Here is a 15504-nt window from a genome sequence, read left to right as displayed (position 1 = left end):
CTTCTAGTTCTGTCCCCTTCACTCTGCATCATTTCATACTAGTTTCTCCAAGTTTCTTTTACATTGTAGTCTAATCATTTTTAATAGCAAAATAATATTCCATCACACACAAATGCCATAACTCCCTTAGCCATTCTCCAATTTATGGGCAAGCCTCCAATTTCCATCTTTTTGCCACAACAACAACAATACACATACATGCGCACACACATATATACACACATCTGTATCTATATCTATTTACGTATAGTAGTGTGTGTGTGTGTGTGTGTGTGTGTGTGTGTGTATATATGTATGCATATATATATATATCAGCTGTGTATATATGCATAGATATGTGTACATACATACACACATATACATACATATATACATATAAATATACACACACCTATGAGTCCTAACAGTAGTATTGTTAGGTAACAAGGAAAAAGGGTGCCCATAGTTTAACAACTTTGGGGCTATAATTCCACATTGCTTTCCAAAATCTCCTCTACCATTTGTAATTTTATTTTTTTCTATCATAGTTGTCAATCTGATGGATGTGAGGTGGAATCTCAGGACTGTTTTAATTTGTATTTCTCCATTATAAGTTATTTAGAATATTATTATATGGCTATTGACAGACTGGATTTGTTTCTCTGAAAATTGCCTGTTCATATTATCCTTTGACCATTTGTCAATTGGGAAGTGACTCTTATTCTTACAAATTTGAATCTGTTCCCTATATATTTTAGAAATGAGACCTTTACCAGGGAACTTACTGCAAAGATTTCTTTTTCAAAATTCTTTTTCTTACATTTTTTTCCCATCTCATACCTCCCTCTACCCCAATATGGTATGCATTCTGAATACCCCTTCCCCTAATCTGCCCTCCCTTTTATCTCGTACCCCCTTCTCTTATCACCTTCCCGTTCTATTTTCCTGTGGGGCAGAATAGATTTCTATACCCCATTGCCTTTACATCTTATTTCCCAGTTGCATGTGAAAAGAATTTTTAACATTTGTTTTTAAAACTTTGGGTTCCAAATTTTCTCCCTCCTTCCCTCCCTACCCATCCTCATTGAGAAGGCAAGCAACTCGATGCAGGTTATACATGTGTAGTCATGCAAAACACTTCCATAGTAGTCATGTTGTGAAAAACTAACTAATTTTCCTTTCATGCTATCCTGCCCTCCCCATTTATTCCATTCTCTCTTTTGACCCTGTCCCTCCTCAGAAGTGTTTGTTTCTGATTACCCCCTCCTCCAATCTGCCCTCTCCTCTATCCCCCTGCACTCTTATCCTGTTTCTCTTATTTTCCTATAGGGTAAGAGATTTCCATACCCAATTGAGTGTGTACATTATTCCCTCCTTAAGCCAAATCTTACGAGAATAAGATTCACTCATTCCCTCTAACCTTTCCCTGCTTCCCCTCCACTGTAAAAGTCTTTTGTATCTGTTTTATGTGAGATAATTTCTTCCATTCTACCTCTCCCTTTCTCCTTCTCACAGTATAATCCTCTCTCACCCCTTAATTTCATTCTCCAGATATCACCCTTTCACCTTCAACTCACCTTGTGCCATCTATCTATCTATCTATCTATCTATCTATCTATCTATCTCTCTATCTATCTATCTATCTATCTATCTATCTATCTATCATCTATCTATCTATCTATCTATCTATCTATCTATCTATCTATCTATCTATACATACGTATTTTTCCCTACCAACTAACCTAATACTGACAAAGGTCTCATGACTTATAAATATTATCTTTCCATGCAGGAATATAAACAGTTCAACCTTAATCTGTCCCTTATGATTTCTCTTTCCTGTTTACCTATTCATGCTTCTCTTGAGTCTTGTATTTGAAAGTCAAATTTTCTGTTTAGCTCTGATCTTTTTATCAAGAATGTCTGCAAGTTCTCTATTTCACTGAGTGTACATTTTTCCCCCTGAAGAATTATACTCCGTTTTGCTGGGTAAGTGATTCTTGGCTATAATCCTATCTCCTTTGACCTCCAGAATATTATATTCCACGCCATCCAGTCCCTTAATGTAGAAGCTACTAAATCTTGTGTTATCCTGGTTGTGTTTCCACAGTAACACTTGAATTGTTGCTTTCTGGTTGCTTGCAATATTTTCTCCTTGGCAATATTTGGCTGCAATATTCCTAGGAGTTTTCCTTTGGGCATCTCTTTCAGGAGGTGATTGGTGGATTCTTTCCATTTCTATTTTACCCTCTGGTTCTAGCAGGGCAGTTTTCCTTGATAATTTCTTGAAAGATGATGCCTAGGCTATTTTTTTTGATTATGGCTTTCAGATAGTCCAATAATTTTTAAATTATCTGTCTTATTTTCCAGGTCAGTTGTTTTTCCAATGAGATAGTTCACATTGCTTTCTGTTTTTTCATTCTTTTGGTTTTGTTTTACAATGTTGTGATTTCTCATAGCTTCCATTTGCTCCATTTGAATTTTTAAGGTAGCATTTTCTTCATTGAGCTTTTGAACTTCCTTTTCCATTTGGCCATTTCTGCTTTTTAAGGCATTCCTCTCCTCATTCGCTTTTTAGACCTCTTTTGCCATTTGGGGCAGGCTAATTTTTAAAGTATAATTTTCTTCAGTACTTTTTTGGTTCCCCTTTAGCAAGCTATTGACTTGCTTTTTGTGATTTTCCTGTACCATTCTCATTCTCTTCCTAGTTTTTACTCTACTTCTCTTACTTGCTTCTCAAAATCTTTTTTGAGCTCTTCCATGGCCTAGAACTGATTCATATTTCTTCTTGGAGGCTTTGGATGTAGGAGCTTTGACTTTGTTGTCTTCTTAACTTTGTGTGTTTTGATCTTCTTTGTCACCAAAGAAAGATTCTATGGTCTGCCTTTTTTGTGCAGTTTGCTCATGGTCCCAGCCAATTACTTGAGTTTTAAACTCTTTGTTAAGGTAGGAGTCTGCTTCCAGTGTAAAGAATGTACTATTCCAAGCTTTGGGGGTTTTGTGCAGCTGTTTTCAGAGTACTTCTAGGGACCTGCAAATTTTCAGGTCTTCCAAGGTGGTGTGATCAATGGTGAAGTGTTTACTCCTTTCCTGTCCTGTGCTGTGGTCTATGAATGACCACAAGCACTCTTTTCTGCTTTGCAACTGTGAGGAGGATTACGTCTCTACCACTGCCACAAGCTTCAAGAGGCAAGCACTCCTCCTCACCCAAGGATCGCCACTTAGAACTGGGACCCAGATCCAAGCACAGGCAAAGCAAAAGAATCCTGCCTCAGCACCAGCAAAAGATCCCTGCAATCCCCCTCTGATCAACCACTCGATTCCTCTTCAGTCTGTGGGCCAATAGCTCTGTAAGCAGCTGTCACCCCTGGGCTGTGCTGGACCTGGGCTGGGACTAAGCATCAATTAAACATGGTCACACACCTTTCTATTGACCTTCTAAATTGTCTTTGACATTTGTGTGTTGAGAAGTCTGGAAACTACCACAACTGCCCATGATTCAATCCCCTAAAGCCTGCTCCAAGTTAGCTGCAGCCTGGTCTTTGCCTGTGCACCCAAGCTGAACTATGTTCCTCTCCCAGCCTGGCATGGTAGACCTTTTCCAATCAACCATCCAGGTTGTCTTGGGCTGGAAATTTGTTTCAGTCTTTTTGTGGATTCTGCTGCTCTAGAATTTGTTTAGAGACATTTTTTACAGGTATTTGGAGGGGTTTGGGGAAGAGTTCAAGCAAGTAACTACTTTTACTTTACCATCTTGGTTCAGTCTCTGCCTATTGCAAAGATTTTTCCCATTTTACCTGCTTCTCTTCTAATTTTAACTATTGGCTTTGTTATGCAAAATCTTCTCAGTTTTATGTTATCACAATTGTCCATTTAATCTTCTGTGATAATTTATATACACATTTTTGATCACGAACTCCGCTCCTATTTATAAATCTTACAGGTTATTACTTCCTCGCTCCTCTAACTGGTTCATGATGTCACCCTATATAAGATGTGAGATTTTGGTCTATACCTAATTTCTGCCAGATTACTTTCCATCTCTCTAACAGTTTCTACTCTAATATCTGAGATCTTTGGGTTTATTAAACATTAAGCTACTTTGTTTCTTTGCTTCTCTTTCTCTCTATGTATATACATGTACATATATATGTACATAAGTATATATATTATATATATATACACTGAATACACAGTGTGTGTATATATACATATTTGCATATATATATACACACACAGCATGTGAGTGTGTGTGTGTGTATATATATATATATATATATATTTATACACTGAAGCAAAGAAACAAAGTTTCTATTATTATTCTATTATATCCTAATTTGTTTCACTGATTGACCTATCTCTTACTTAATCAGTACAAAATCTTAATCAGTACAAAAAAGTATAAATATTGATCACTATTTTGCAGTACATTCAAGATCTGGTACTATTAGGACTCCATACATATATATTTTAAAATCAATTCTCTTGAGATAATTTATCTTTTGTTTCAGAGAAACTTGGGAAGACATATGGAATGATGTGAAATGAAGTGAGGATAACCAGGAAGACAATTAATATACTAAAAATAATACTATAAAGATAAACAACATTCAAACAGACTTATGTACTCAGATCAGCACAATGGCCAAATAAGATGACTGAGGACTGACAGTTCCTGACAGAGGTGATAGACTTAGAACACAGACAGAGACATTTTTCTTTTTTGGACATGGCTGATACAATATGACATATACATACATGTACGTGTATATATGTATGTATGTATGTATGTATGTATGAGGATATATTATAGATATAATATGTATATATGCTGTTACTCAGTTGTTTCAGTCTTGTCTAATTCTTTGTGACAAAGAGTTTTCTTGGCAAAGATACTGGAGTGGCTTGCCATTTCCTTCTCCTGCCTACTTTACAGAAGAAGAACTGAGGCAAACAGGGTTAAGTGACTTGCCTGGGGTCACACAGCTAGTCAATGTCTGAAGACAGGAAGATGAGACTTCCTGACTTCAGGCCCAATACTCCATGTTCTATGCTACCTAGCTGATATATAAATACATAAATACACACATACATACATATGCATATTACATACATACATGTATATATATATGAACATACATATTTATTGAAATATCTATATCTATATCATGACTATATTTGTTTACAATGGGAATTTTTTTTCTTTTTCAGTGTAGTATTTGGAAATGTGGAAGGGAGGAAAGGTGGACTTTCAGTGATTAAAAAAAATAATTAAAAACAGTCTGACTTGTTTCTCTCCTTCTGAGTACTTGTTGTTCCACTGGCAAAACATTAAGGTTGTCAGGCTTAAAGAAAAAATTAAGATCTGAGCCAAGATTCTGCCTATGTGGATGATGGATTGGAGGAAGAAGGTCCAAACCAAGGCTCATGCACGGATTGAAGTGAACTCGCCCCTTGATCTAAAGGTTGTGCGATTATTGGATTTAGATACAGAAAAGATGTAAAAATACTTCAGTAACTTCAACACTGTTAAGCTGCAGTACCTGTGGTACAATGGATTTACCTGTAGCAGAATGTGATATTAACTTCGTGAAATATACAAGACTTCAAACATTTGACAGAATTTTCCTCTTTAAGAGACAAGGCCAGTTTGGTCAGAGTGATAATTGGGCATCTTTAAATTGCTTATCACTTGTCAGTTTGTCTTTGTGTCCCTTGCATGATAGGCTTACAGAGATTGGATATACGATTTGGAATTTAAAAGAATGTTGGGGGGAGAAGATAAGTTATAGCAGAGAGATAGGAGGGAAAAAACTCATCATCTACATATGCACTGAGACTGGTATGTTCATCTATGGTGGTCCCTCTCTTCTTCCATGTAATGTTTAGAATATTTGCTAAAGTAAGTTCAGATGGACAATTAGTGTGTTCTTTGGTAAAATTCACACATCTTATTGACCAGGGAACTCATCTTTGTCAAAAAGCTTAGGGGAAAACAATCAAGCAAAAAAACCCAAACAAAATTGGTTCTCTAATAACTCCCATTGGGATGTGCTCTTCTGATTTTATATGCATTATTATAGAAAGATTTTTCCAGTATTTTTTTTCCTTCATGATATAGTATATACATCTCTCTTCCTAAGGCCACAGGAAAATAATCAAGAGTCAAATTTCAAAGTGTTCATATATCTTTGAAAAGGATCCTCCCTGATATCTTTGTTAAGAACTGGTAGGTTGAATGAACAATGCTAATATACTGGGATTCATGTGTAATAACCATCCAACAAATTTTTATATAGATTTGGCACCTGAATTGAAAAGCTGTATTCTTTCCAATGAAGGGACTAATATTACAGTATCTCTGAATCTCAGTTTCCTCATCTGTAAAACAAGTGGCTGGTACTAGATGGTCTCAGTGGTCTATGACCATGGTTTTATGAAGTTAGAGTAATTTTTAGCTACTACCTGAGTGACTATTCCCAGATTCTATTCTATCATCTATTCAGGAGATTTGATGTGGTTGCAATCATTTTCTTGTTTAAATCAGTAAATCTGTGTTCAATTCTGCACACATTTTTTAGGCTCATTCTATGTTCTTGACACCATCCTGGGAGCTGAGGGTACCAAGAAAGAAAATCATATAGACTAAAAGTGGAAAATGATATGGAATTACATGGGGTAGAAGAGTTAAAAACGGAAAAGGGGCAGGGCTACTGCAATAATAATAGTGACTATGTATATTGTGCTTTAAGGTTTGCCAAGAGTTTCGTATGGAATAATTATTTGCTATTGAAAATACTGTGGAGTAATCACTATACCAATTATTATTCCCATTTAACATGCAAAAATTTTAAAAAAAAACCCTGCTAAGTAACTTCTTGACCGTGGTCACTAAATCATTAAAGAGATAGAGACAAGTGTTTTTTTTAAATTGATACTGCTTATTGTGTTCTTATTGCAGGCTGCTTCTCATGTGCATAAACAAATATGGTGGGGGCAGTTAGGTGGTGCAGGAGATAGAGAGCTGGCTGTGGAGTCAAGAGGATCTGAGTTCAAATATGGTCTCAGATACATAAAAACCCATAAATAGAAGTATGTATAAAATAATTTTACATATATTTATGCATAGTGGTAACCATCTCTAGGATGGGAGTTGGTGGAGAGGGAAGAAAAAAAAATGACTTGATAATTTTTTTTGTGTATTTGAAAGGAATAGTGAGCTGTGCATAGTAGGTTGGTAGTTTCATGTGCAATCATCTTTTTCATTGTATTTGGTATGAAAATGCTTGTTTTATTCTATAAATTAAAAAATAAAATTAAACAAGAAGAGGTAGCAAGTTTTCAGATAGAAATATGGAATTGGACCTCAGAATAAAGATAGTGGGTGATTGTACCGATTTGGTATGCATAGGCATAGTGATGATAATTTAAGCAAAGGAGAGAATAGAGTTATCATTGGAGATGGCACTGGAAATAAATCTGGAATAGGCTGAGAACTGTTCATGAAACAGTTTATTCCCTTTGCAATAGGAAGCTATTGGAGTGTGTTTAGCCAGGGTGACTTGGTCATATTTATTATTATTTGGAAATTTTTTGTCGTTGTTAGCTGTGAGAAGAATAGATTACACCTGGGAATGATTAATATCAATGACATAAGTTGGAAGATTTTTAAAACAATTCAGTTCAACAAATATTAATGAATGCGAAAGTTAATGAGAGTTTGAATTAAGTTAAGTAGTTGTGTGAGTGGAGACAGACAAAAGGGATATTAGGAAGTTAGAAACAACAGGAATTTTAAGTGATTAGACATGGAGAGAGATTATCAGTACACAAGATAAAAGTTCCCAGGGAGTTAATTCAAGTACAATTCAAGGCCTGGGCCAACCAATCTCATAGCCATAGTAAACAAGTGTTGTGTTTATAGAAAATTATAATACCTGAAGCAAAGTTTACATCAATCATGCCAACAGATGCATTTGCTAAGCATATTAGTAATATTCAATTCAACATAGATTTTTTGAAAGCCTACTATTTGTCTGGCACAGTGGAGAGAGTTGGGAATGGAAACACAAGTAAATGGAAAGTGAAGAAGCACTCATTAATCTACAATTTATCAGTCATTGGGCTATAGGCTTTATATTTTTCTTATTTAATTCTAATGACAACCCTGAGAAAGGTGATATTATTTTGATTTTATTGATGAGGAAACAGGTTTAGAGATTAAATGACTTGCACAAAGGTGTACAAAGAGTTCTTAGCATTCAATATCATCTGTTTTTGATATGTAATGTTCTTTGCTTATTTCCATATATTAAAGAATATTCATCTGAAATTATGACTTCTTTCATATTGCCTTTCCTACAGAGAATTTCTGGATCCATGAAATACATCATTTAGATGGAGATGAAGAATACTTCTATGCTAAATGAATTTGTTTTGTTAGGATTCATCAATTCTTGGGAGCTTGAAATTTTCTTTTTTGTGATCTTCTTCCTCGCCTACATATCGATCTTGACTGGAAATTGTCTCATTATACTTATGGTGACTTGTGACTCCCACTTGCGCTCAACCCCCATGTACTTCTTCATTGCCAACCTCTCTTTTCTTGACATAATTCTTTCCACTGTCACTCTCCCTAAGATGATCATAGACTTCTTCAGAGAGAGGAAAACTATCTCTTTGTGGGGCTGCATGGCACAAATATTTGTGGCTCATCTCTTAGGAGGGAGTGAGATGATTCTTCTCATAGTGATGGCTGTTGACAGATATGTTGCAATATGTAAGCCCCTCCACTATACTGCTATCATGAACCATCGAATTCTGGTAGGAAGTGTGCTGCTCTCATGGACGGTTGGCTTTGTGCACACTATGAGCCAAATGGCCTTTATGGTGAATCTGCCCTTCTGTGGTCCTAATGTGATTGATGATGTTTTTTGTGACCTTCCTCTGGTGTTGAAACTTGCCTGCTCTGACACTTATGTCCTGGAACTGCTTGTTGTGGCTTTCAGTGGGCTGCCTTCCCTCATTTCATTCATTCTTTTGCTTGTTTCCTATATTGTTATATTAGTTACTGTCTGGCTTCGTTCCTCTAGCGGACTCTCTAAGGCTCTGTCTACATTGTCTGCTCATATAGCAGTGGTAACTCTTTTTTTTGGGTCATTAATCTTAATCTATGTTTGGCCAGTTAGTAGCTACTCATTAGACAAATTTCTTTCAGTGTTTTACTCAGTCATCACTCCTCTCCTGAATCCAATTATCTATAGTTTGAGGAATCAGGAGATGAAGGCAGCCATAATTCGACTCAGAAATCGGCATATCTGCTACAAGTCAAACTTCTAAATAATGATGAAATTTTTTATTGTACATGAGAGAATAATTCTCAAAATGACCAACTATGTGTATATGTTTGTGATAGTCAATCTTATTTTCAAAGCAATTTATAAATAATATTCTAGAAATGTTTTTGTTCATGTTTCTGCTTTGTATGTCTCTGTCTTTCTCTTAATTTTGAGACCCTCTTAACTGGAATTTAATTCAATCTTGGAATTATAAATTGGAGAAGACTTCAGAAAAGATCTGTGTAGACAATCATCAGTTGAACAAGATTATTTCTAAAATATTTTCCATTATTTGGTCCTATGAGCTTTTGCTAATATTTGAAACATAGCTAAGTTTCAGCTTGGTAAACAATGGAGGAAAAGGCTAGAGAAGTGATGTAAAGACTCAATCCAACAATGGAGTTGGCCCAATTTTCCATGAATGTCAAAACAAATTTCGAGTGCTGTGACCAAGGATAGCTAAATCCCTTTACAAAAAATAACTGAGTAATAATTGTGGCATTGATTCATGTTATACAGTGTAGGGTATAGAGTTCACAAGGGCAGTTAAGTTTAACCCAATGAAGGGCATGGATAGACCATTATGAGACTGACATTGAGATGAGGCTACATTGCACACAATTACAAGGACCTATTTGTATGGAATACACACACATATACACCACTATTCTGAAAAAAACAAAAATATAGGTAATTAAAAAGACATTGGAGCAACTCTAAGGCCATCTTATTTCTACAATGCATGATGTCACTATAGCCAACGAGACGGTGAAATTCAGCCTAAATAGTAATTTTGCATGTAGAAAGCTAACAATAAGAGTTTTTATTCAACAGATATTTATATTTTAAAATGTATTTTATTCATTTTTTTTGTTTTTACTTTGCCTAGATTTATCCCTGTATTCTGTTATTCTTTCACAGTCATTACTTCAAACAAGAAATTAAATAAAAGAAGAGGAAGAAGATAAAAAAATCAACAGATTGAAAAAATTCTGTTGTTATATATGTATTGTTAAACTTAGATTAACCCCACCCCTTACTCCTGATTCCCTATAAAAGAGTAGAGAGATATGTCTTTTCCTGTCTCTTCTTTGGGGCCAATCTTGGTTTGTTTTTTTTTTTTAATATCACAACATTCAGTTTTTATTTATTTGGTGGCTTTTGTCGTTTCCATTTGTATTTGTTGTTATTATGGATATTATTTTCTTGACTCAGCATATTTCACTCTGCATCAATTCCTGAAAGTCTTTCCATAGTTCTGTGTATTCATCAATCTCATATTTTTCCATTACATTCATGCATCAAAATTTATTTGGTCATTCCCCAATCAGTGGGCATATACTTTGCAATTTTTTACTATGTCAACAACAACAACAACAACAACAAAAACCACTGTGAGTATTTTGGTCTACACATATATGAGTCTCTTTTTGGTCACTGCCATTCTGAGAATATGTGCCTAGCAATGGAATCTCTGCATCACAGGACATGGACATTTTAGTTACTTTGCATAGTTAAAAAATGGTTTCCATAATATTTGCACTAATATACATTTTCACCAACATATCAAGTCAACAAGTATTTATTATGCCCTTTGCTCAATGCTCAGACTTGAAGGAAACCAGCAAAACAAGGAGAGGGTGATGAGAAGGAAGAAAATTCCAAGAATGGGACGTAACCAGTGAAAATTCATTAAGTTGGGAAATGGAGTGTCTTGTTCAAGGAGCAGCAAGGAGGTCAGCCTCACAATATTACAGAGTACAAGAAGGACAGTAGGGTTAGTAAATAGTCAACAAATATTTTTAAGTGTCTACTACATGCTGAGCACTGCGATAGATAAACACTTGGGATACTCTCCAAAAGGCAAATGACAGTCCTTGCTTTTAAGGAACCCCCAGTCTGATGGGGGAGACATCATACAAAAAACTATGTCCATGCAAGCTAGGTACAGGAGAAACTGGAAATGATTACCTGAGGAAAGTTACTAGAATTAAGACACATCCAAAAAGACATCCTCTATCTGAAGGGCAACATACATATGTGTGAATACATCCAAAATAGAATGAAAAGGTGGCAATAGTTAGGGATATGAGATCAAAAAAGTTTCATTTCTTGAAAAAATAATTTCTAAGTCTAAATTCCTCACCACTTTCTTGGTACTAGCTTGCAGTTTTTATACTTGAATCAGGACCCTGCATTCGGTCTTTAAAAAGATGTTGGGGAAGAAGACAAATAATGGAAAAGAGATAGGAAGGAGAGAAATGTGTTAGGTACATATGCACTCAGAATGTTAATTGATGCTGTATCAGTCTTCTTTCTCTCTTTCATGTGATGTACAGAAAAATATTTTCTATAGCAGGTTCAGATGCATAATTTCTGTTTTTTGGTAAAATTCACCAAATACCTTAGTGACCAGGGAACTAGTTTTTTCTCGGTAGCTTAAGGAGAAAAAAGTGTGGTTCTCTAATAACTCCCAGGGGGATTTGCTCTTCTGAGTTTTAGTTTGTTATTACATAAAGGTTTTCCCCATAATGTTTTCCTGTCTGACAGTGTATGTAAGGCTCTCTTCCAAAAGTGAGAGAAAAATAAGTAAGAGGATCAAAATCTGAGTGTGTTCACATCTTTTTGAGGTCTTTGACTGGAGCTGGTAGTTTGAATAGCCAATACTAATATACTGGGATTTCCGTGTAATAACCATCTGATAGATTTATATATAGATTTGGTGACTAAATTAAAAGAATGCACTCTCCACTGAAGGGGTGAATATGATTTAACTTTCTCAGACCTATTTCCTCATCAACAAAAGAAGAGGATGACATCAGATAGTTTCAAATATCTATTCCTGTTCTACTTCAACATCTAGACTCCTTATAGGAAGGGGCTTTGTTGTTTTTCATTTTTGCAACTGCACAATCGAATATAGCACATAGAGTATACTAATTGCTTATGTAGAATATTTTGATTTGATCTGAAACTCATCACCTTGACCAAGAAGAAAAGTGATATAATATGATGCTTGGCATGTATTTGGACAAGTTGAGTTTCAAATACTCGGCAAATCATTCTGGTAGATATAACCATTTTTCAGATAGAAATGTGGAATTGGAGTTCAGAATAGAGATAGTATGTGGATATATTGATTTGGTATGTATCTGCATAGTGCTCATAATTGAGGCCACAGGAGAGAATGGAGCTATTATTGGAGAGGGCACTGAAAAATAAACCTGCAATAGGCTAATGCACTGTACATGAAACATTTTATTCCTTTTGTAATAGGAAGCTACCAGAGTCCATTTAGCCATGGTGACTTGGTCACGTTTCCTATTACTTAGGAAGATTATTTTTTGCTAGCTGTGAGATTAGATTGTAGCTCAGAATTATTAACATCTATGCCAAAGCTAGAAGATTTAAAGATAATCCAATTCAATTCAACAAGTATTTTTCAAGGTGAAAGATGTTAAGGGTCTGAATTGTTAGGTAGCTGTGTGACTGTAGAAGAGGAGAAATATTCAAGGGATATCAGGGCATTAGACCCAATAGAATTTTGCAAGGATAGAGGAAGTCAATGCTTTAGGGTATAACACGCAGGCCAAAAAATGTTCTGAAATATTATAAAGGAAAATCTTAAAGTTGAAGTGGGAATCCAAGTGAGTATTTGGTGTTCCTAATGAATAGAGAAAATATGTTTTAGATTTATTGGACTTCACATGTCAAGTCTGAATTTAAACTAATAAAAATGGAGGCATTTAATTAGGAAGGAAAGCAGCAATGACTTGGAGTTAGTCATTAAGTCAGGATTTTTTTTCTTTTTTGTTTCTCTTGGTGATTGTTTAGTTCTGATTAGAAAGGGCTTATTGAGTATGTAATACTCAATGTTCTTCATGTTCTCCAAATCACACTGATGATTCCATAGCCAATTTAGTGGAAGTTTTATTGGAGCTTTCAGGTCTTTGGTGTTGAAAGCTTTTAGTAGATACATAAAAAAGTGATTGCCAACCTTTTTAAGTATGAAGAACCTTTATATTAGAACATGGCTCAGACTCCATGTGTTACAGCTTAATAAAAATCAAGCTCCTAATGTTTGGTGTGCATATTTATTTGAGAATTCTAAGCAATAATGTTAAGCCTACTAAGGGACCTATGGAAAACATCATAAATTATTGTTTTAAAATATCTTCCTATCTAGGTATACAAACAAATCTCATCATTATGGAGGATAAGAACTCAGCTCAAATACTTTAATTGAAATAAGTGAATAATAACTTTTAGGTAATCATTAGGACCAGAAAATCATAGATCTACAACTGGAAACCATCTTAAATACATCAAGTTCAATGAAATCATGTTTATAAATGAGGAAGTGACTTGTGATTGGTAAGTTCAATAACGATGGTTAAATAATGTATGGAGACATAATTTGTTTCTAAATTAAAATTGGTTTCTTATGTTTTTAGGTTGAACTATGTTTTTAAAAAAAGCACCTTAAATATTTCTTGAATTAATTATGGTTTGAGATATGTTTCAAAGAGTTTTCAGCCTTCAGTATTAGATATGGAATCTAAGTTTACTTTCCACCATTATATTCTCAAGAATAGTCACCTGAAATTGGGACTTATTTCTGACTACTTTTCCTTCAGATATCTTATGGACTTTTAAAGTATATGATAGATAGAGATGAATAATGAATCTTTGGTATATGAGTTTATTTTATTAGGACTCACCAGTTCTTGAGAACTTGAAATTTTTTTGGGGGGGATCTTCTTCTTGGCCTAAGCATCAGTAATGTCAGGAAACATTCTCATTGTAGTTATGGTGATCTTTGACTCATACCTGTAGTCCACCCCCATATATTTCCTCCTTGCCAACCTTTTCTGTATTGATATGACTATATCCACTGTCACTATCCCTCAGATGATCACAGATTTCTTCAGAGAGAAGACAAACATCTCCTTTTGGGGTTGTATGAACAGATGTTTCTACTTCACCTCTTAGGGTGCAGTGAGATGATTCTACTCATAGTCATGCCTGTTGATAGATATGTTGCAATATGTAAACCTCTCCACTACATGTGCGTTATGAATCATCAGATGCTTGTAGGATTTGTGTTGTCCTCTTAGATGGTTGGTTTAGTCTATACTGTCAGTCAGATGATTTTTATTGTGAATCTACCCTTCTGTGGCCCCACTGTGATTGGTGATGTTTTTTGTGATACTTCCCTTGTGATCAAGTTTGCCTACACTGACACCTATGTCACGGAACTATTGGTTGTTGCTTTCAGTGGGCTGATCTCATTGATTTTCTTCAGCCTCTTGCTTGTCTTTTAAACTGTCATCTAATTCACTGTATGACATTACTCTTCTCAAGGACTCTCCAAGGCTCTGTCTACATTGTCTGCTCTTATCACAGTAATAACTCTCTTCTTTGGGCAGATTATCTTTATGTATGCTCTTCATTGAACAAATTTCTCTCATATTTTTACTCTTTTTCACTCCCCCTCTAAATTCAATCATCTATACCTTGAGGAATCAAGAAATTAAAGCAGCTATGATTAGACTAAGAGCAGAGACATGAGCTCCAGGCAGAACTTCTAGATAAGACTTTAGATAAGGCTTATACTGTAAAAGCAAAATAATGGTATCCCATAATGACTAATTATTTTAGCCACTTTTTAAAAAAATTATTTTTGTAAATAAAAATGTAGTTATAACACTGTTTACCCTTTACAATGTGGAAAATATTTACATGTATATTTATTTAAATAAGAACATCAGTCAATAAAAATTTTGTGGTTGCTAATTTTTGCAAATTTAAGGAACAATTTAAGTAGGAAACTGCCCACTTTGATGTAGATCACAGGTTTTATGTATGATACCTGAGGATCTTTGTCTTGCATCGAGTGGCATATACAGATAATAGGTAAGTCTAGGAATATTAATAAAGAAACTTTATCGCCTAAAAAATAAAAAAATAAGAAAAACTTGTGCTTGCAAAGCAATTTGAGGATTACACATTTGGCAAATGTTTATTAGGCACTTATTATGTGCAATATAATGCAAGGAGAAACAAAGGGAAAAAATAGTCCCTACCTTCAGAGCTTACATTTCACTGACATAAATATAGTGTTTACAAAGTTCTTTCCTCTCATATGCGTTGGAACAATTCCCAAAGATAAAATGAGATCACATAT

General features: G+C 35.0%; 1 protein-coding gene and 1 pseudogene across 1 annotated transcript; both read left to right on the top strand.

Annotated features, from left to right (window-relative positions):
- Positions 1 to 8376: 8376 nt before the first annotated feature.
- Positions 8377 to 9318, top strand: LOC110210284 (olfactory receptor 4K13-like). Its single transcript, XM_020989158.1, has one exon. It carries the CDS (start codon positions 8377 to 8379, stop codon positions 9316 to 9318), a length of 942 nt encoding a protein of 313 aa, XP_020844817.1.
- A 737-nt stretch (positions 9319 to 10055) lies between these two features.
- Positions 10056 to 15280, top strand: LOC144456400 (olfactory receptor 4K13-like; annotated as a pseudogene).
- The last annotated feature ends 224 nt before the right edge of the window (positions 15281 to 15504 follow it).

Source organism: Phascolarctos cinereus, unplaced genomic scaffold (assembly GCF_003287225.1).
Source record: "Phascolarctos cinereus isolate Bilbo 61053 unplaced genomic scaffold, phaCin_HiC Scaffold_3;HRSCAF=262, whole genome shotgun sequence".
Taxonomy (NCBI): Eukaryota; Metazoa; Chordata; class Mammalia; order Diprotodontia; family Phascolarctidae; genus Phascolarctos; species Phascolarctos cinereus.
Note: the sequence above shows the minus strand (reverse complement) of the source record. Positions and strands in the feature narration are given on the sequence as shown.

Bases quoted from the DNA above. Each gene is read 5' to 3' on its own strand.
- LOC110210284 (XM_020989158.1), top strand. From the start codon at position 8,377: ATGGAGATGAAGAATACTTCTATGCTAAATGAATTTGTTTTGTTAGGA.